Here is a 22,023-nt window from a genome sequence, read left to right as displayed (position 1 = left end):
CTTTGATGTTGAATCATTCAGCACTGTTTTGCTGAATCAGTCAGCACTGTTTTGCTGAATCAGTCAGCACTAAATCATTCAGAGGTATGAAACAAATACGCTGAATATTAAACGGTTTAACATTAAACGCTAAATAATTTTATCTAGAGCCAAACAAACATCCGATTGAAATAAACACGTGTTTTTGACATGTTACGTTTATCCTTTATTTTTGTCAAAATTATAATTTTTTTAACTTTTTAGCTCCTTTACTTTTTGTTTTATTTTTTTGCTGAATATTTGAAAGCTCTAACTTAATTTCTGTCATGTAAATAAAGTTGAACATTGTTAAAAACGCGTTTAACGTACATTTGTGCTTGAAAGACATTATTTTATAAATTATTTATGAATAGGTGTTATTTTTATAACCAATTATAAAAAAGAGTTATTTATATAATTAAATTTATCAAATAATATAAAAATCAATATTTTTATAATTTTTTCGAAAGAACTGATAAAAAATGATTGGTAATAATTAAAATATAATAAATAACTCAAATTTCCCATTTATCAACAATTACATTAATTTTTTGTTTTAGTAATGTATTAAATTATAGTTTGATAAATTAAAATAAAAGAATTAATTTTCAATTTTCATACGTTAGAAGGATGTAAATTAAAACTAAACCTAATTATTATATATAGAACCGGCAAAACGCGTGAATTACAAGAATTACAAACTTGAATGAAAAGTTTAAAACGTCAATATATTATTGAATTTGCTGGCATTCTCAAAGCAGAAAGATACGGCCATAAATGTAGTAGATTTCAGTCCAGTAATTTCATATTACCGTTTCTTCTTCTTGTTCTATGCTGCGACATCAATCTTTAAATGGAAACAGCACTTTCAGTTTCAGTGCCGACATTGACTCTCTTCTCCATCTCAAGAGCATTAAACCGTCATTTATGTAGAAACAAATCCCCTCTCATCGCTGGATGCATTCACTCTAGTCTCTTTGCTCATGCCAGAGGAGTTAGTCCTCTGGCTTCCCGCTATTATTCGTCTCCACTTAGGAGCTCCGGCGCCGCCTTCGTTTCCAAACGATTACTCCGTTTGGAGTGCATCTCGGGTTCTGCTGATTATTTTGGGACTTCTGGCGGCGGCGGCGGAGTGTTTGGTGGCGGTGATGGAAACGGTAGCGGAGGAGGTGGCATAGTGGGGGAGGAAATGGCGGCGGAGACTCGAAGGCTAAATTGGGAGCGGGAGCTGCTGATGAGCTATCTGCTTTATCTCCAGATATTATTATTCTTGATGTTGGGGTATGGTTTCCTCTCTCTCTCTCTCCATAGTTATTGATTCTTTATCTCCATAGTTGATTCTTAAGATTAGAAAGAAAAGAAATCGACTCAGTTATTGATTCTTGGCCTTAATTTTTCTGGTCTTAGGGAATGACTTGCGGCGGGTGTGCTGCAAGTGTGAAGAGAATACTAGAAAATCAAGTAAGTTGTTTCTATCTTTTTCTTTTGTGAATCAATTAGTTGCATTTTTCATTGTGGTATTGCATTGTTGTGCAGCCCCAAGTATCCTCTGCAAGTGTCAATCTCGCAACTGAGACAGCAATAGTGTGGCCGGTTTCCGAAGCCAAGGTTGTACCAAATTGGCAAAAAGAAGTAGGAGAGGCGTTAGCTAGGCAGTTGACCAACTGCGGTTTTAGTTCTAACCTGCGAGGTAATCGACATTCGTATTCATTCTGCTGCAAAACTCTTTGTTGTTTGAATGTGGTATGCGTACTTCTTTTCACTTGTTAAACAGAATGTGTTGTAGAGCTATGTACTTAAGGACCCCTTTCTAAAATTTGGTCTCATGCACGTGCCTCTTGGAGATCATGAGTTTTGAATTTCAGGTTATTGTTTGGTTACTTTGCAGTTACTATGTACAAGTCACTGATTTCTAAATCATTGGTTATGAAGTTCCTCTCTTCCAGTAGCTTGAAGTATAATATTTTATCCCTCATGCAGGATTATCAATTATGAAATGTTGATCAAACAAAAATATGTTTATGGTCTTCGAAAATAGATCTTTGGATCTCTTGTGAATGATTTATTAAGCTCCTCTAACGTTAGAAGAGAGAGTCATAACATATGATCGTGTTTTAATATGTCCGTGTAAGTTTGGTGGAGTTAGTGGTAGATGACGGAACTATTGAAGGAGATGTCTCGCCGTAATAATGAAAAAATGTTTAAGAGCAATCATTATCCCCCATGGTATGTCTCTGAAACTCATGACTCTCCTCTACATATAGATGTGTTTAAGCTTTGAAGTCAGATATAATTAGTTTACCATTTCTCCTTTCAATAGTTCAGCCACTGCAGCCACTTGCATAAAATGGTTGGAGAGAGGATTTTATGGTGCTGAAGTATCCTAATATTTTGAGGAATTAGTCATGTCAAATCTATAGTAATTATTGGGAAAATAAGGTATTTCCATTATTGGAATGTTAATTGTATTATTCTGTAAGATATTTAAAAAAGAACTTCTAGATTGTAGCCGCATATCTTAATTGGTAGAGTTTTATTTTCTATTTACTTTGTTACATCTTATCTAATTAAGAGATTAGATAGGATATTAATTAGATTAACTACTAGTAGGTCCCTAAGAATTGTATTCCTATTGTATCTTCCTATCTTCCTTGTAAATCTATAAAAGGCCTAACCTATGTATTCATTTTCTCAGTGAAAATACAGAGAATTCTATTTCCTCAATGTTCCAAAAACTTTATTCTCTATTTCTACAAAACTTGTTTTGCATTAATTTACAGTAAAGTTATTATGTTGCAGTTGAAGCTTGTCAAGTAACACTCCAACAACCTTTGTTTTTGAGGTTCTGTTCTGTGAACCTCTTGTGAGTAAACTCTACAGATTAAGAAACGGGCTGTCTAATAAACAATATGTTTATTAAGATGAAATATTATGGCAGTGTATCAATGTATCTCTTAGTTTCCTTTAATTTTCATCCCTATTGTTGTAAATTCGTTTGCCCGTAGTGTAACCAACACCATATGCTACTTGACATTGTTTAAGAGCATGGATATGTCCTAAATAGAGCACCATGGTAGAATCTTATCCATGTCACCATCTCCAATAAAGAAAGGGATTTCTTGGTATTGTCTTGCTTTCAGGTTAATTGCTAGAAAAGATTGTGGTGCGAATTGGTCACAGGTAATTTAACGAGGAATATTTTATTTATTCTTATTGTTCTGTGTGTTTTACTTGACGGCGAAGTTTAGCCATTCTGATCTATTTTATGGACTTACCTGCCTTGGTTTTTTAAAGATATAACTTATATTTTCAGACTTGTAAATTATTCCATAAGTTCCTTCTACTAGTCAATGCGATGAATTGACAGCTTTGGCTTATTTCTGTCATTCAGATTCAGGTCATGATAATTTCTTCAAAGTTTTTGAAAGGAAGATGGATGAAAAGCGTAACCGCTTAAAAGAAAGCGGTAGATACCTTTTCACATTCTTTGTTTGTTTAGTAGATTGTAATAGGTAATAGCATGCCAGTGGTTGTATTGCTCTGGATTCAAGGATAATTTCTTACTCTGTTATAGGTCGTGAGCTTGCAGTCTCTTGGGCTTTATGTGCTGTGTGCCTCATTGGCCATCTTGCCCATTTTTTAGGAGCTAAGGCTTCATGGATGCATGCATTTCATTCAACAGGGTTCCATTTGTCGTTATCTTTGTTTACTTTGCTTGGTCCTGGGCGCCAACTTATCTTTGAGGGTATGAAAAGCCTTTTCAAGGGAGCTCCAAACATGAACACTTTGGTTGGTCTTGGGGCTTTATCCTCTTTTGCTGTTAGTTCACTAGCCGTGTTAATACCAAAATTGGTAAGCCTCGATCCTTACTCCTATGTGCATAATCTATATGTATTCATCTTGTGTGTATGTAGACATATGAAATGCTGTGAAATAACTAACTTGCCTTTTGATATGTATGTTGTTTATAGCATGTTTACGACTTCAAATTTGTATTTAGAGTCGGAGCTTATGATATTCAGATTAGTTTCAGCCTTGAGAGTAAGAGCTTATGATATTCAGATTTGTATTTATAACTAATAGATCCTCATATTGGAATTTAGAAGAGATGTCGAAGAAAAGCCAATCACAAATATTCTCACTTTACTGTCACTCTTTAATTGCTAAATTTCATGATGTATTCTCAACTTCTGGGGCTATTCTGTCATCTCACTATAAAGGCTCAATGTATTTGCTTAAAGCATCTTTCCGTATGAACGAAAAGATGTTTTAAGCAAATATATTGAGGACCTGTATAGAGCATTTCAGTTTGATATGTAGCATATCTGGGAGTAAAATTCACTGATGATCCATAACCTTTTATCAATGTTCCATTTTCATCAATGACCTTTAAAAGTTGAATTAATCATGCACAATCTTTATTAATATTCATTTTCATCCATCACCTTTAAATTTTACATTTATCATCTTTGACCTTTTATTAATACTTCATTTTCATCCATGACATTTATTAATATTGTGTTTGGAGAAACAAGATTTTTATTTTATTTCAATAAAATGTGCTTTTATATGAAAAAAAAAGAAATGATATTGTTAATTTGCAAAGGCTGAAAAATTGAAAGCAGAAGCAAATTTTAAAGGCATTAAGCTATATAATTTTTCAGAAGTAATATTTTTGGAACAGAATTCATCACCATGTGAATAAAATAAGCGATTTGAGAGAAAAATGATTTTTTTTTTCATAATTTGGAAAAATATGATAGAAAATAATGTTTTTCATTATATAGTAGTGATTGATGTGGTTTACAGATTCTGGTGCATGATTAGTGTGGGGAGTAGAGAGCATGTGATGGGACCTTTGGGATAGACATCAGTCCTCTCTAATTGTATTATGTATGCAGGGTTGGAAAGCATTCTTTGAGGAACCAGTCATGTTAATAGCATTCGTCTTGTTAGGAAGGAATCTTGAACAAAGAGCAAAAATCAAAGCAACCAGTGATATGACTGGACTTCTTAGTAGTTTGCCTTCACAAGCTCGTCTTATGGTTGATGGTTCAGTTGTTGAAGTTCCTTGTAACAGTCTTGCAGTTGGAGACCAAATTGTTGTACTGCCAGGAGTAAGTAAATAGTTGTGCTTTAATCTGATTGGAATATCGTATCTTCTTGTTTTTCTATTTGTGATGCCTAATGTTTTCCCACTTATAATTTTGTTCCTGTTTAGCAAAGAGTGCAGTAACTATTTCTAAAGTCGAAAAAAACTTGTTCCGAATGAATCTATTTTATTTCTGCCGAATATGACTGACTTAAATAGAGTTTACAATGTAACAACTTTACATAAAAGATGCATAAAATTAGCAACAGAATAAAACTGATTCTATCTAATTAAAACTGATCCTATCTAATAACTAACATAATAAAAAATTGATTCTATCTAATTAAAATTGATCCTATCTAATAACTAACAGAATAAAATATCTAGTTAACAATCCTAATAATTAATTTAGATATTCTCAACACCCCCCTCAAGCTGGAGAATAGATATCGATCATTCCCAGCTTGGACAGAAATCCTTCGAACATCGTAGTAAACAGTCCCTTGGTGAGAACATTGGCGAGCTGCTCTGATGATGGAACAAACGGTATGCAGATATCGCCATTTTCCAGCCTCTCCTTGATGAAATGTCGATCTATTTCGACATGTTTGGTCCTGTCATGCTGTATAGGATTCTGAGCAATACTGATTGTCGATTTGTTGTCGCAATACAACTTCATCGGTTTATCTCCTTCAACCTTCAGCTCCTCCAAGATTCTCCTAAGCCATAACAACTCACATACTCCTTGCGCCATGGCTCTGAACTCGGCCTCCGCACTGCTTCTAGAGACAACTGGTTGCTTCTTGCTTCTCCAAGTAACTAAGTTGCCCCAAACAAAGGAGCAATAACCGGTGGTAGATCTTCTGTCTGTAGAACTTCCGCCCCAATCAGCATCAGTGAAGATCTCCACTCTTCGACTTCCATTCTTCGAAAACATGATTCCTTTACCCGGACTCCCTTTCAAGTAATGAAGAATCCGGTAAACAGCCTTGAAGTGTTTTTCTGAGGGACAATGCATAAACTGACTAACCAAGCTCACAGCAAATGCAATATTTGGTCTCGTATGAGCCAAATAAATCAGTTTCCCCACCAGCTTCTGATACCGATTCTTGTCCACAGGCTCAGCACCATCTTCTTTTTCGAGTTTTTGATTCGGATCAATAGGAGTCGCCACAGGTTTACATCCGAGTAATCCGGTCTCTTTCAAGATATCGATGACATATTTCCTTTGCGAGATAATTATACCTTTTGAGGATCTAGCCACCTCCATTCCAAGGAAATATATGAGTTGTCCTAGATCCTTGACTTCAAACTGGTTGTATAAGTTCTTCAGCGACTCCAACTCTACTGTGTCATCTCATGTCATAACAATGTCATCTACATACACAATTAAAATAGCAATTTTACCATTATTGTGTTTGTAGAACATAGTATGATCGGACTGGGCCTGAGTGTAACCATGTTGTTTCACAGCTCTCTTGAATCTCTCGAACCAGGCTCTCGGAGATTGTTTCAATCCATAAATGGATTTCTTTAGCGTGCAGACCCTGCCATCCTTCTTCAATTCATCAAAGCCTGGAGGAACTTCCATAAACACTTCTTCTTCTAGCTCACCGTTTAGGAACGCATTCTTCACATCAAACTGTCTGAGAGTCCAATCCAGATTGGCGGCTAGTGAGAGTAGGACACGTACGGTGTTTAGTTTGGCCACAGGAGCGAAGGTTTCCTCGTAGTCAAGGTCGTATGTCTGAGTGAAGCCTCGTGCTATGAGTCTTGCTTTGTATCTCTCGACCGAGCCATCTGCATGGTATTTGATGGTGAACACCCACTTGCTGCCTATAGATCGTTTCCCCTCAGGTAAAGGAGTTAGATCCCACGTGTCATTCTTCTTCAAGGCCTTTAACTCCTCAAAAAACTGCCTCTCCATCTCGAAACCTCTAGAGCTTCATGTATTGACTTAGGTAGTTCATCATCCATAATCATGGTGGAAAAAGCTTTGAAATCTGGAGAAAGTTTATGATAAGACACGAAATTGGATATTGGATGTTTTGTGGTACATGATCTGACACATTTGCGCAAGGCTATGGGTTCAAAGAATTCTGTAGAAGGCTCTAAATTTGGAGAAGAAATAGGAGAAAGAGAAGTCGTACCTTGGACCATAGTCGAGTCCGATGGTTGGCATACCTTGTAGGCTGGTGGAACATTACTTGGTCGAGTCATCCTTCTAGAATAAGCACGAAGTTCAGTAGGTGGTTCCAAGTCGGTTTCTACCTGAGTCTCACGAGGTTGTGAATTTATAGGTTGTGAAATCCTAGGATTAGTTACAGGAATATGAATTGGTTCCACTGAGCTATTTACAACCAATTTTGGCAAGGATGCTTGTTCCCAAAAACTCATTTCAGAGTCATTCTCCCCCGGAAGAGAGTTTTTGTCAAAAAAAAGTTGTGTTTCAAAAAACGTGACATCCATACTCACATAATACTTCCCAGATTTAGGATCAAAGCATTTATACCCTTTTTGTGTTGGTGAAAAACCTATAAATATGCATTTATGTGCTCGACGATCAAGTTTTCCTCTATTTTGGCCATGTATATGAACAAAAGCAATGCAACCAAAAATTTTAGGTGTTAAATCAATGAAATATCTATTTTTAGGAAACATATTCTTTAGACCTTGCAAAGGAGTGATATAATTAAGAACTCTTGTAGGCATTCAATTTATCAAATAAGACGCTGTTAAGAGTGCTTCATTCCAAAAACGATTAGGAACATTCATAGCAAACAGTAAAGCCCTAGCCACCTCTAATAAATGCCTATTTTTTCTTTCAGCAACTCCATTTTGTTGGGGAGAATCAACGCAAGAACTGTGATGAATAATTCCTTTTTGTTTCAAAAAATCACATAAGATTGCATTAAAATATTCTCGGCCATTATCGATTCTAAGAACTTGAATATTTGCTTGAAACTGAGTATTGATCAGTGAGTGAGAATTTTTGAAAACACTTGTTGTCTCGGATTTTTCTTTTAGTAAATAAATCCACGTGACTCTAGTGTGATCATCAATGAATGTGATGAACCATATAGATCCTGAGGCTTTTTTTACTCGTGAAGGGCCCCAAATATCGCTTTGCACAAGAGAAAAAGGTTTTGATGGCATATACTTTAAAGATGGATAAACAGATCTATGATGTTTTGCCAATTCACAAACTTCACACTGAAAAGAAAAACCGTCCTTTTTTTTAAAAAGTTTTGGAAACAAATATTTCAAGTAATTAAAACTAGGATGGCCTAACCTATAATGCCACAACATTATTTCATTCTCACAAGACAAGGTAGTGAAGCATCTTGGTTTCTGAACTTGTTTATCTGAAGGATTTTCCGTGACCAAGTGATAGAGTCCATCAACATCCTTAGCATTGCCAATCATCTTCCCCGAACAAAGATCCTGAAATTCAAATCCAGTAAATGTTATTGTAGCAATGCATTTGCAATCATGAATAATACGATTAACAGAGATGAGATTGCAAGAGAGCTTTGGGACATGTAGGACATTTAGTAATGTGAGAGATGGAGAAATAATGATAGAGCCTTTTCCAGCTATAGAGGTTAGGGAACCATCAACAATTTTTACTTTCAGATTACCAGATAAAGGAAAATAAGATGAGAATATGGAGGAACTACCGGTCATGTGATATGTTGCCCCTGAATCTATGATCCAAGGGTTTGATTTAGAACCGGCTATGAAAGCTGTAGGATATGTACCTTTTCTGGGCTAATGATGAAGAGGCAATATAAGATGATGGGTTAGGAGTGTTGGATATGGAATGAGAACTCATTAGTTGATATAATTGCTCTAGTTGTTCTTTGCTGAAGGCAGACAGTTCTGAGGCAGGTTTCGGCTCTTCAGAAGCATCTTCAGATGAGACATGGAATCCCTTTGCATTACGAGAATTCCGATTGGCTGAAAAATTCTTGGCTGGCTTCCAACACTTGGCTTTAGTGTGTCCCAGCTTGTTGCAGTGCTCGCAGATTGGCCGATCTCTGTCGTTCTGACGATAGTTGCGAGGTGGTGGCTGACTCGAGAACAAGGCAGAAGACTCGGTGGGATTTGGTGAGTTGCCTCCAAGCATGACTGTCCACCGACTCTCCTCTCGTCTGACTTCGGAGAAGACTTCTCTTGTGCTTGGTAGTGGTTCACGACTAAGAATGCGCCCTCTAACTTCATCCAATTCCTTGTTAAGGCCGACTAGGAATTCGAAGACGCGTTCTTTTTCCACCATCTTCTGGAATAGAGCCCTGTCCTTAGCACAGCTCCATTCGTAGTCGCTGAACATGTCAACCTCTTGCCACAAGGTCTTGAGGTCGGTGTCGTATTGAGTGACAGTTTTTTCTCATTGTTTTAGCCTCCATAACCGAGTTTTTAGCTCAAACCATTGTCCTGCGTTCCCGAGATCAGAATATGTCTCGTTCACAGCATTCCAAATGTCATGAGCAGTAGGTAGGAAGAGATAAGTTCTCCCTACACTCGGATCCATGGAATTTGTGAGCCAAGACATAATCATCGAGTTTTCTGCCTCTCATCTTTCAGATTCTTCATCTTCTTCGGCATGTTTCGTAGTGGTACCTGAGAGATAGCCGAATTTTTCACGGCCACGAATAAACAGTTTCACAAATTGTGACCATTGTAAGAAATTATTTCTATTCAACTTATGAGAAGTGATGGATATATTTTGGAAGGATTCAGTGTTTAGGGTGATACCAGAGGCATCATCGTAGGGTTTGGCCATTTCTGGCTTGGATACCATAAAGTCGAAAAAAACTTGTTCTGAATGAATCTATTTTATTTCTGCCGAATATGGCTGACTTAAATAGAGTTTACAATGTAACAACTTTACATAAAAAGATGCATAAAATTAGCAACAAAATAAAACTGATTCTATCTAATTAAAATTGATCCTATCTAATAACAATTGATCCTATCTAATAACTAACAGAATAAAAAACTGATTATATCTAATTAAAACTGATTCTATATAATAACTAACAGAATAAAAAACTGATTATATCTAATTAAAATTGATTCTATCGAATAACTAACAGAATAAAATATCTAGTTAACAATCCTAATATTTAATTTAGATATTCTCGACAATTTCCTTCCCAATTTGGAACATATATGTTATTTTTCTGCTTTATTTATTGTTAAAATGTCTTGTCCGCGATTTGTCAGTACTAAATATGGGTGCGGATATATGTGCAAGTATACACAATCGAACAAGTAATACAGTGATGAGTGAGTATCGTCTCCACGGGGATTGGAGAGATCTTGAGTAAAGTTTATACACTATTCTAAAGTAACCAAATATAACTAATGGTATTCACAAATGAGAATGCTATGACAAAATGAAATGAATGTTGATGAGAATGGAATAATGGTAATACGGGAGCAAATGGAGATGTCGTGGCAAATTATATTGTGTTCAGTTCAAACAGATGAAAATGTAAAGGCAAAATAAAATAAAATATAGGATTTGATTAATAGGACTTTAACTTCCTCACAAGACAAGCTATTACGGGAATGAGTGATAGGAGTCACTAAGGAAAATTTAAGTCTACTTCTCAGAATGGTCTTACTTCTATGCTTTATCTGCCCGACAGAGTCTACTAGGGTGCCCTATGCTATCTCTAGTTAAGGGACGACTCGACAGATTGAAGATGCCTTGGCAAAACCGGTTGGCGTAAACCCCTGCAGTGATCCTATTGGTCCAGATAACAGGATATGTCTCGGCAATACCTTTTTGCGGCAGCATAAACATCTAACTTATCGCTCATGCACAACTCCTTTTAGTCGAATGAAATCCTAGCCTTATCTCTAAGGTGGATTAGGCCTAGTTACTATCTAGAACCCCTTGCTTATGTGGTTCCTCCCTAGTTTCTCTCTAATACTAAGGATGTGCTACTTAGACATTCTCTCGAACAATTAGTAATCTCCTAAGGAATGACTACTCTCATAGCTCCTACAACCTTAAGGCATTAAACTTCATAAACAAAACAGATTATAACATAAAAAAAACAACCATTCATTAAAGCAAAATCAAATATCCATAAGGAATTCCCACCAAATAGGATTAGTTCATGGTGGGGTTCGAAATAAGCAAGCACAAAGCAAGTTAATCCGTTCCTTACAACCCAAAAGATAAAATATGAAAACAAAGAGCAAAGGGAAGGAGGAAAAGTCTTCGACGTGCACTTCCGGAGCTTCCTCGGCCACCACGAACTATCCCAACGATCTAGCTCCTCTTGGACGCCTAAATCGCCACTCCCTCTAGCTTGTCAACAGAGGAATGCCACGGCAAAAACGATTGACGGCAAAAAAGAGAGATTTTTCTCCGAATTTTTATCTCTTGGCGGCTGGTCAAAAAGTTCAAAAGTCTCCTTAAAAAGTCAAGCTTCATCTCTTATTTATAGGGGAGAATGAACCTAGGTTTTTGTGTTAAAATTACACTAGTACCCTAAAGTTCATTCCTTTTATGTGAGAGTCGGTGCAAAGATGGTAATTGACCCCTCCTTTATGGTTGATTGCAGAAATCACGCATAGTCAATGACAGCGGGCTCTTACTAAAAATATCTTCTTTGACTTTTTCTGCCCAGAAATGCCGTCCGAGTTGTCGCGGCAATCGCATTTTGCTCAGTAGTCTCATCATGTCATGGCAATTCCCTTTTGCTTATCCTTGCTCCCAAATCCTGCACATCATCAAATAAAACACCTTCCCCATAAAACAACACTGATTACAAAATAAAATGTTGCGGCAAACAAAATTTCACCACATGCAACTATATGCTCCTAAATGCATCTATATGATCCTAAATGGGTTTTTAGACAGTCAATAACTTAAGTGAAAAGGTCTCAAATATGACCTTTTTACGGAGTTATCACGTCTGCTAAACAGTTTTGTGAATTTTCTTTTATTGTAGAAGACTGTCATATCTTGACAAATATTCTTGTTTCTATTCTAGGACCGTGTTCCAGCTGACGGAATAGTCAGAGCAGGTAGAAGCACCATTGACGAGTCAAGTTTTACTGGGGAGCCAATGCCTGTTACCAAAGAGCCAGGGGTATTGCTCATCAGTTGTAATGATTTCTTGTTTTTTGAAAATCCAGATGGTATCTATTACCTTGTTCAGTACATGCATGGTTATAAATTTGTCATTTTTATTCCTTCCTCGTGGCCAAGAATTTTCCTTCTCTCTCTCTCTCTCTCTCTCTACCTGATTGACTTTATCTCTTTGAATTACATCATCTAATGCCAATCATTAAGTCCATAGTATTAATATCTGCCTCCTTTGATCATATTAAACCAACGGGAAACTTATGTTTGTGCTAGAGTCAAGTTGCTGCTGGAAGCATAAACCTCAATGGAACTCTAACAATTGAAGTGAGGAGACCTGGTGGTGAGACTGCAATGGGAGACATTTTTCGTTTGGTAGAAGAAGCACAGAGCAGGGAAGCTCCAGTGCAGCGGTTGGCCGACAAGGTTCTTCAATTTGTACCCTATACTTTTTGCAGAAATTAGTTCATACTTCAATGGGCTAAGAGTGTCTTTTTGGTAGATATGATAAAAAAATAAACGGAATATTATCAGACAACTTGTTGGAATCACTGTTCACCTGGTTAACCTTGATTGTTTAGTGGTGTAAAATAGGGCTCTTGTTTTCAGAGAAGCATTAAAACTTTTATTTTTCCTGCATGTTTCACATAATTCAACCGTTATTCTTGCATATATGTAGCTTTATACATGGTTGAAAATTTTTGGTTGATTCCAATCTTCATGGTATAAAAGTTAAAACTCTGATGAACTGATGATCTGTTGATTAGAAAGATGATAAAATTATCATTTCAAACTTTGATATAAAGAACTGAGATAGTTATTCAACATTAAAGATCTGTATCCTCGTTTAGCATTCTTGTTTAATGGGTGTAATGTGAAAGAAAAAAGACCATAGCATGTGTTGTTTGCTATTGGTGGAAAGGCAGTTCCACTCTCTCAAAAGGCTTTTTGGAATTCCAGGTGGCTGGACACTTCACTTATGGAGTAATGGCTCTCTCTGTTGCTACCTTTATGTTCTGGAATCTGTTTGGTGCACAAATTATTCCGGCTTCCATTTATCAAGGAAGTGCAGTTTCACTTGCCCTGCAACTTTCCTGCAGTGTTCTGGTACGATACATGGAAATCTAGATCCGTATTGAATGAGGTTTATATGTCCTTCACATGCATCATATAACTAGAAAGTGAAAAAAAAACGTTTGGAATTTTTCTGATAAAAGGAAAATATTATGAATTGATTGATGTTGCTTCTTCTAAGTGAAACTCCATCCATTGCTTTACTCCGTAGTCTGATGTAAATGTGGCTATTTTGGCATACATCCATTGTTTTATTTCTTTACCTTCTAGTCTTTCTGAGTGAACCTTTATCTCTTGGCGTAGGTTGTTGCTTGTCCATGTGCTCTGGGTCTAGCCACACCTACAGCTATGCTGGTAACCCCTTGATTCACATTGTACACCATGTTAGATTAGTGACATAATTAAAAGATGTATTTGATATTGCTTTATGGCCTATATTGGGTATTTTCAGGTTGGAACTTCATTAGGAGCAACAAGAGGATTGCTTTTGCGTGGTGGAAATATTTTAGAGAAATTTTCTATGGTGAATGCAGTTGTATTTGACAAAACGGGAACCCTTACTATCGGCAGACCTGTTGTGACAGAGGTTGTAACTCCAAGTGGCATGGATCATAGCGATTCCAGGTTGAGTGGTTTCTGAAACTTTTAGCCTTAAAATGGCAAGGTGTCGTCCTGACTACTATTTTATGTTCTTCAATGTGGAAGTATAATATTTGCTCAAATACCAGTTTATGAATCCATGATACAAAATTAAATTCAGAATAGATAATTTTGATGGTGCATCCACATAATGGCTAGATAGAAGATATCCTTGGTCCAAATCTCAGTTGAAAGTTGTTAAGCATTATTTTAATGAAAAAATCTCATGATAAGTGTCAATGGTAGCTATGAGGATTCTGGATGCAATTATAATAGTATCCTTTTTGTGCTTTTAGATGATATGGTGTAGTTTTAAGCAATCACCATTCATGAAAGATAATGTGCGGCTTTTGCCAGATTATACGTTTTTTAATGATTATAAAATGTGTGTTGATGTAGACAACATTCTGATAATATTTGGTCAGAAGATGAAGTTCTTAAGTTGGCTGCTGCTGTAGAATCAAATACCATTCACCCAGTTGGTAAAGCAATTGTAGAAGCTGCCCAGGCTGTAAAATGTCCAAATATAAAGGTACTTTTTCCCTCATTTTGGTTATGGGCTTCTGTTTAGAGGCACAATTAATCCTTTCTTTGATACGCAATTATTTAATAAGAAATGCACAAAACTGTGGCTTTCAATGTTACAGCCTTAGGCTGTCACTTTCAATCAGATTTGGATTTTCCTCATCTTCTTTTTGAACTTTCAAACTGTCATAACTTACAATGACAGTTATGTTCTTTCTGATGTGTTGAAACATCCATGTTCTGGACTGCGATGATGTCCTTCCCATTTGTCTATTGGCTGTGATTATCATGCAAAAGGCTATCCTTGCAGGTGGTGGATGGAACATTTGTTGAGGAACCTGGATCTGGAGCTGTAGCTGTTGTTGATAATAAAACAGTGTCAGTTGGGACATTAGAGTGGGTTCGGAGGTAGTGTATTCATGTTTTTTCTTCCTCTCAATTACTTTCACTATTTCTTCCATATGCATTCTGCACTTGAAGCTTCCTTTTATGGAGACTTGGATTTGAGAATTGATGTGTTAAGCCCTTTTTCCCTGGATATAAAGAATGGTAGATTTCAATCCAAATCGTTTCTGTTAGTCATGTAGTTTTCTGTAGAAACAGAATTCTGATTTCTATATCTCTACTTTGTTACAGAAAAGAAAGAGTCAGTGTCCTTTTATAGACCTCTTTTGTATAAGGAGTTTATCCTAATTCAAACTCTATTTAAAATTTAAATTAGAGATAAACTAGGAGATTTAACCTAAATTAACTAACAAACTATTTACAAAATAAATCTTATCTACAATCTACAGTCCCAGCTTGGATGTAAGCTCGTCAAAGTTGATTCTAGGAAGTGCCTTGTTAAGCACATCGGCCAGTTGCTCACGAGTAGAGACAAAATTAAGCTTACCTATTCCATTTGTGACCTTCTCAAAGATGAAGTGACGATCTATCTCCACATGCTTCGTTCGGTCGTGCCGAACTGGATTCTTGGCAATGCAAATGGCAGATTGATTATAACAACTAAGTTCAAAATCCTCACTGATTTATTTAAAGTTTTTTTTAGCAACCGTTGAACCCAAATACCTTCACAAATTCCTTGTGCCAAAGCTCAAAACTCAGCTTCAGCATTTCTCCTCGCCACTACATTCTGTTTTTTGCTTCTCCAAGTCACCAAATTACCCCCGACTCGTGTGCAATACCCACTGGTGGACCTTCGAGATGTAAGCTCTCCTGCCCAGCTTGCATCGGTAAAGACTTCCACTTTTCTGCTCTCATTCTTGGTAAAAACCAGCCCATGTCCTGGTGTCATTTTAAGGTATCGCAAGATCCTAGTCACTGCTGCAAGATGCTTCTCTCTAGGGTCATGCGTAAATTGATTCTCAATGCTAACTGAAAAAGCAATATCCGGCCTTGTAAGAGATAAGTAAATATGCTTCCCTACCAACCGTTGTAATGGTCCTTGTCAATGGGAACACTTTCTTCATTAGTTTGAAACTTCAGATTCTGCTCCATAGGCGTCTCAGCAGGCTTACAACCTGTCATTTAAAAATTTTGGACATGATTTGTATCAACGTAGATAATAAGTATTTTAATATACTAGTGAATGTACTCTATAGGAACAAATTCATTAATTTATGTGACAATAGTTGTAATCCCAAATCCTTTTGTTGAGTGACCATCATTGGCCCCTCAGCATTATTCAAAATCTAAATCTATCCTTCTGAATCACATTGACTGTCCTGTTCTGAGTGTTTATGAATGAGGTGGTAATTAGCAAAGCAATAAAACTATAATGTTTAATGGTGATCATAGTATTTTCTTTCCCTTGAGGATGAAAAATCTTACAATCAGGGCTCTTTTTGAAATTAAGTGGAAACGCTGAGTTATCTTTTTCAGTTTCAAGCCTTTTAGCTATTTTGTTATGAAATACTTAAGTAACCGTTGGAACCCTAGAAAGCCAATCACATACATCATAATTATTATGGCATATGGAATGTACAAAGACCCCGGCCCCCTTTATTTGTCATATTTGTTTGTATGAGAGGGCCAATTAATTCAATTTAGAACTGTCAATAAGCCAAGTGTTGATACATACTACGATTCTCCTTGTAATTTAGGTTTCATTAGGTAATTTCTGCATGACATAGGAGTCTATTTTCTTCAGGCATGGAGTTGGCGATAGTTTGGTTTTGGAAGCAGATGAGGAGCTTAAGAATAAATCTGTGGTTTATGTTGGAGTGAATAATGCGCTTGCTGGTCTTATTTATTTTGAGGATCAGGTCAGAGAAGATGCCAGGCATGTTGTTGATTCTTTGCATAGGCAAGGAATAAGTGTGTACATGCTTTCTGGGGATAAAAGGGGCACTGCCGAGTATGTTGCATCAATCGTTGGAATTCCAAAGGATAAGGTAAGTTGTTCTTTTATGATGGAACACATAGTTCATATATGTTAGTATTTGGTGTGAAATTATCTGCTAGTTCTTGTGGAGCTCTGCAGGAAAAAGAGATGGTTAGAGCTACTTGGGTTGTATCACTTATAGGCTTTAAGAAATCATTGTTGAAGTTAACTATATGAACTGTAATTAATCTCATAGGTGTAGACAACTAGCCGTTATGAATCCGTAATCAATCTCATAGGTGTAGACAACTAGCCGTTACGAATCCGTAATCAATCTCATAGGTGTAGACTACTTGGATTGTATCACATCTGTGTAGACAACTAGCTGTTATGAATCCATAAACAATCTCATAGGTCCATAAATGAGCTAAAGTTTTACATATATGAACCGTAATTACTATCAGAAGAAATTTGCTTTCTGTTGTCTGGGAAGAGAAAAGGAATAAAGGAGGTGGTTAGGGTTTATGCTGCTAGCATTAGTTGACTCGGTTTAAGAATCCATGCCAAGTGACTAATAAAAAAACTCATCTGAGATACTTTGTTCCAAGCATAGAAGAAAAGCAGCAGTTACTTTTTCCTTTTTACAAGTTTATAACGACATACATATGTGTACTATATGCAGAGATTAAATCGAGCTTGATTATATATTAAAGATAGCGCTATATGTTTTTCAGGTGATCTCTGAGGTTAAACCAGATGAAAAGAGGAACTTTGTAGGTCAACTTCAGAAGAATCAAAATGTGGTAGCTATGGTTGGTGATGGAATCAATGATGCTGCTGCCTTGGCTTCGGCGCATATTGGAGTTGGCATGGGTGGTGGTGTCGGTGCTGCAAGCGAAGTATCTTCCATTGTATTGATGGGCAATCGGCTGTCACAGGTATTTTCTTAAACTAAAAGTTATGTGAATTCAGTTGCCTTTTCTACAATCAGCTATCCATATTCCGCATTGTCAAATGTAACGCTAGTTGACTCGGTTTATCTACGCAGTTGCTTGATGCCTTAGCGCTTAGCAGGTTAACAATGAAGACAGTGAAGCAAAATCTTTGGTGGGCCTTTGCATACAACCTTGTAAGCATTTTAGCATTATTTACATCCGAGTAACGCCATACGGCTTCTTGTAAAGCAAGTAATAGACTCTGATATGAACAAGTGGTTGCAGCCCTGGCTATTACCAATTATTTGCAAATCTCTTCTTCCTTTGACATCCTTTTCATGCAAGTTATCTTCAATATGAGGTGCCTTTGCCTGACTGAAAAGGCAGAATCCGGCATGGGCTTTGTAACTGTCCGCTTCGGTTTTGCTTCTTTTGGCAAAACCATCTAATGCTTCTTCGGTTACTAATATAGGTTGGGATTCCAATTGCTGCTGGTACATTACTGCCGTTCACAGGGACCATGCTTACACCATCGATTGCTGGAGCCCTTATGGGTCTCAGTTCCATTGGGGTGGTATCAAATTCATTGCTTTTAAGATTCAGATTTTCCTTGGAACAGCAGCAAGCTTATGGATCATCAGCGCAACCGGTCACCACGATCGAAATTACCACGGATTTTGCAGAGGATCGCTCAAAAGGAAATTTGAAGAAACCTGATTCCATAACATAACTTGCAGCAGCCGCTTTCATTACCTGCCTACAAATACAGAACTATTGGTAATTAAGGAGCCAGCCCTACTATTTTTAACCCAACATTCAAATAACTATTGAATCTTTACATTATGATCGAATATCTTATATTTTTTCCAGAATAGAGGAATTCGGATATTTAGTATTGTTGGAATCAAAATTAGATTAGATTAAATATGAAATATTGAAGAGATTTTGATTGAATTAACGATTTTCAGATTAATTATGAATCTTTAACAAAGTTAAATCTTGAGGATGGAATAAAACAATATTATTCTCTGAATTTTAAAATTTGGTGTGATTTCAGAGTATTATATTATTAAAATTATAAAAATAAATTCCGCCTAAATTATTTGGTCAATGAAATCGTAATTTTGCCCAGAGAAATATTCAAATGTTAGTACGACAGATTTTATTTTATTTTATTTAATAGAAATGAGGCAGAGCCAATTACATGTTGCGTATCATGTTCTTAAATAAGGAGGACCTTGGATGTCCCGATGAAGTAAGCTGGTAACCGAGGATGGAATGCCATGAAGAGTATGGATGGATCCATCAAAGCTTGCTGCAAGTTTTGCAAGGTGATCTGCTTCGGAGTTGGCTTCCCGATTAATAAGGCTGCAATTCAAAAGCCATGGCCGGGAGATAAGATCAGCAATCATTCGAACAAGAGCAACCGGAGAGAACTGGGCTGAGGCCGAAGTAATTAGTCGGTGAGCATCAACGCTGTCCATGTGACATTGCACCTTCTTACACCCCAGGCTCCAGTCGAGACAATACCAATTTCAAGAAGGCCTATGAACAACACATCTGTCTTATTGAATAAAAAATTAATAAATTTATATTGGGTCGGGTTAGATATATATTTTTATCTTAAAAATTTAAATCATATCGAATCGAGTTGAGGAATATATTTCTTGGGCCAAAGCAGATTAATCGAAAACTCGACCCAGTCTAATCTAATCTAATACGTTGACATCCTTAGACTCATTAGCTTAGAGCCAAAAATGATTTCATGATTAAACTTGAAACCCAAAAGGTGGACAGAATCTTAGTTCAATTGATTCATATAATCACTTTAAAGACTAAATTATTTGTTTTTGTATATTGTATATTGTATATTGTTCTGATCTTAAATCTTAGTTAAAAAATGATATACAACTATTCATATAAATTCTGATCCTTGAGAAGCGCAAGAAAGAATAGTCTTCTTCTTCGGCTAAATTATGGACATATTGGTATACTATTTTGCCTTTAATAAACGCCATGTGATTGGGTACCCATTTGCCAAAAGACTTCAAATTTAAATCTAGGAGAGACAATGGAGTGCAAGTTGCCAAGGCAATGCTGCATGTTACGCACATGGGACGAAATTGAATGCTTTTGGTCATTAGCATTATAAAAGTTAGGCTAAACTACACCAACTAGCATTCAATTTTAGATATTAAATCATTTGTATCACTAGACTTTTAATTGTTTCATGTGGGTTAGGGTTGCTTTTAAGTGTTAGACTTTTTCCCCTTAAAAGACTCAAGTTCAAACCTCCTCAATGCATTTTATGTTTTTTTCTTATTAAAATGACTTCTTTTTTGGTCATTTTGGGCATCGCGTCATTACCGAATTAACGGTTAAGTGATATAATTGTAACATAAATAAAAGTTTAATGATTTAATTGAAGTAGTTAAAAATTTAATGATATGAACGATAGCATTTGGTGCAGTTTACCCGGAAAGTTATTATATTTAGTAATAATAAGACACAAATCACGAACAAATAAGTTTGGATGGTGTAATTGGTTATCACGCTAATCTCACACACTAGAGGTCTCTGGTTTGAACCTTGGCTCAGACATTTGATATTTTCAACGATTAATCGGATAGTTAATTTCCGGGGCTAGTTTTCTGTGAAATTATACCCTCTAAAAGCCTAAATCTGCTAAATTAAAATGGGTTCAATTATTGGAGAAGTCCTTTCCATTTGTTTTGCTGCAATTCATAACCAAGACCAATTTACATAACAGCCAGGCCGTATTACAACATTCACGTCTTCATTCTGCGTTGCAGGTCTAGGTGTCACCGCATATCACTAAGCTAGACCTGTAACCCCATCACTTCCGGCTGCAAAGGCTCCTTGGCCATTGCTAATTCTATGCTTTCTTGATCGGCACTGCCCCTAGTAGTATTGCTTTTAACCTTTGGATGCATTCTGTAAAAAATCGTGCTTCACTCTTCAAGGGTTAGACGTCAATTTGAAGATATAATAAAAACTTCACAAAACAACCATCAGGGTGGTGTAGTTGGTTATCACGTTAGTCTCGCACGTTAAATATCTGACCATTGTATAAAATGGTTAAATTTCTTCATTTTCATAGATCTGAATATAATTTTTTAATTTTTAAATATGCTCCAAGCTCCCTGTATATTTAAATATTTTGAGTTTTAAAATTTTAAAATCGAATTCTTTTATTTTAAATTTTAAAAATTTAAATCAAATTATTTTGGTTTCTGTATGGTGGTTAAAACTCTTTATACATATCATTTCTATACTGTTTTCCAAAACTTTGTATTACATATTTAAAAATTCAATCCATTACAGCAAAAAAATATATTAATTAAATTTATATCCACTAGAATATCATTTTTTAAAGTATTACATCAATGATTTAAAATTAAAAAATAAGCTATATTTTAAATGTATAAACATATTTTAACCCTTTTATGATAAAACAATGTATAAACATATTTTAACCCTTTTATGATAAAACTAACTAGAACAAGAGATGTTTTGTCTGAAAATAAGAAAATGATAAAAACTATAAACTAAAAAAACTAATTAACCAAAAGAAAAAAAATAATACGTGTCAACACACCTTTTCGTCCGGGTACAACACTCTCACCAACCCTGATTTAGTGAGATTCAGAAAACAAACATAGCGTTAGAGTTTTACTATGGTTTAAACTCCTAAAAATATGATAGAGTTTTACTATGATTCAAACTCCTAAAAATAAGATAGAGTTCTACTATGATTCAAACTCCTAAAAATAAGATCCAGAAGCATTATAAATAGTCATTGTAACTCACTATTGTAACACATGATTTACATACAAAATACAGAGGAAAACACGAAAAAATACAAAGGCAAAGCTATTGTAAACGATTCGAAAAGGAAATAAAAGGTAGCATATTTTTTACCTTGATTTGTTCATTTCTCGCATGTGCATGTTATTTCTTATTTTTTTAATTTCAACAATATATTTATTATTATATATATTTAATTATATATTTTATTATCTATTATTTTTATTATTATTTTTTTACTTTTTTATTATTATTTATTCTTTCATCATTTTAATCTATATATATATATATATATATATATATATATATATATATTTTATCACTATTATATATTTTATATATTACTATATTTTATCACTATGTATATATACTTTTGATATTTGTATTACTATATATTTTGGTTATTTGTTATTTGATTATATTGCATATATGTATATTTTTCTTTTTTTTCCTTTTCTACTTTATTTTCATTTTTATTTAT

General features: G+C 35.6%; 1 protein-coding gene across 1 annotated transcript in view; it reads left to right on the top strand.

Moving 5' to 3' along the window:
- Positions 1–18,515, top strand: part of LOC120214941 (copper-transporting ATPase PAA1, chloroplastic-like) — a 38,274-nt gene extending 19,759 nt beyond the window's left edge. The window contains 18 exon segments of the mRNA XM_039212743.1: positions 835–1,195; positions 1,198–1,299; positions 1,426–1,479; positions 1,555–1,708; positions 3,410–3,484; positions 3,593–3,870; positions 4,920–5,135; positions 12,127–12,225; positions 12,495–12,644; positions 13,179–13,325; positions 13,596–13,646; positions 13,744–13,916; positions 14,331–14,463; positions 14,767–14,864; positions 16,606–16,849; positions 17,514–17,717; positions 17,828–17,908; positions 18,187–18,515. Coding sequence (XP_039068674.1) covers positions 872–1,195; positions 1,198–1,299; positions 1,426–1,479; positions 1,555–1,708; positions 3,410–3,484; positions 3,593–3,870; positions 4,920–5,135; positions 12,127–12,225; positions 12,495–12,644; positions 13,179–13,325; positions 13,596–13,646; positions 13,744–13,916; positions 14,331–14,463; positions 14,767–14,864; positions 16,606–16,849; positions 17,514–17,717; positions 17,828–17,908; positions 18,187–18,444 — 2,841 coding nt within the window. The 5' untranslated portion in view covers positions 835–871 and the 3' untranslated portion in view covers positions 18,445–18,515.
- Positions 18,516–22,023: the final 3,508 nt, after the last annotated feature.

Source organism: Hibiscus syriacus, unplaced genomic scaffold (genome assembly GCF_006381635.1).
Source record: "Hibiscus syriacus cultivar Baekdansim isolate YM2019G1 unplaced genomic scaffold, ASM638163v2 tig00110109_pilon, whole genome shotgun sequence".
In the NCBI taxonomy this organism is placed as follows: Eukaryota; Viridiplantae; Streptophyta; class Magnoliopsida; order Malvales; family Malvaceae; genus Hibiscus; species Hibiscus syriacus.
Note: the sequence above shows the minus strand (reverse complement) of the source record. Positions and strands in the feature narration are given on the sequence as shown.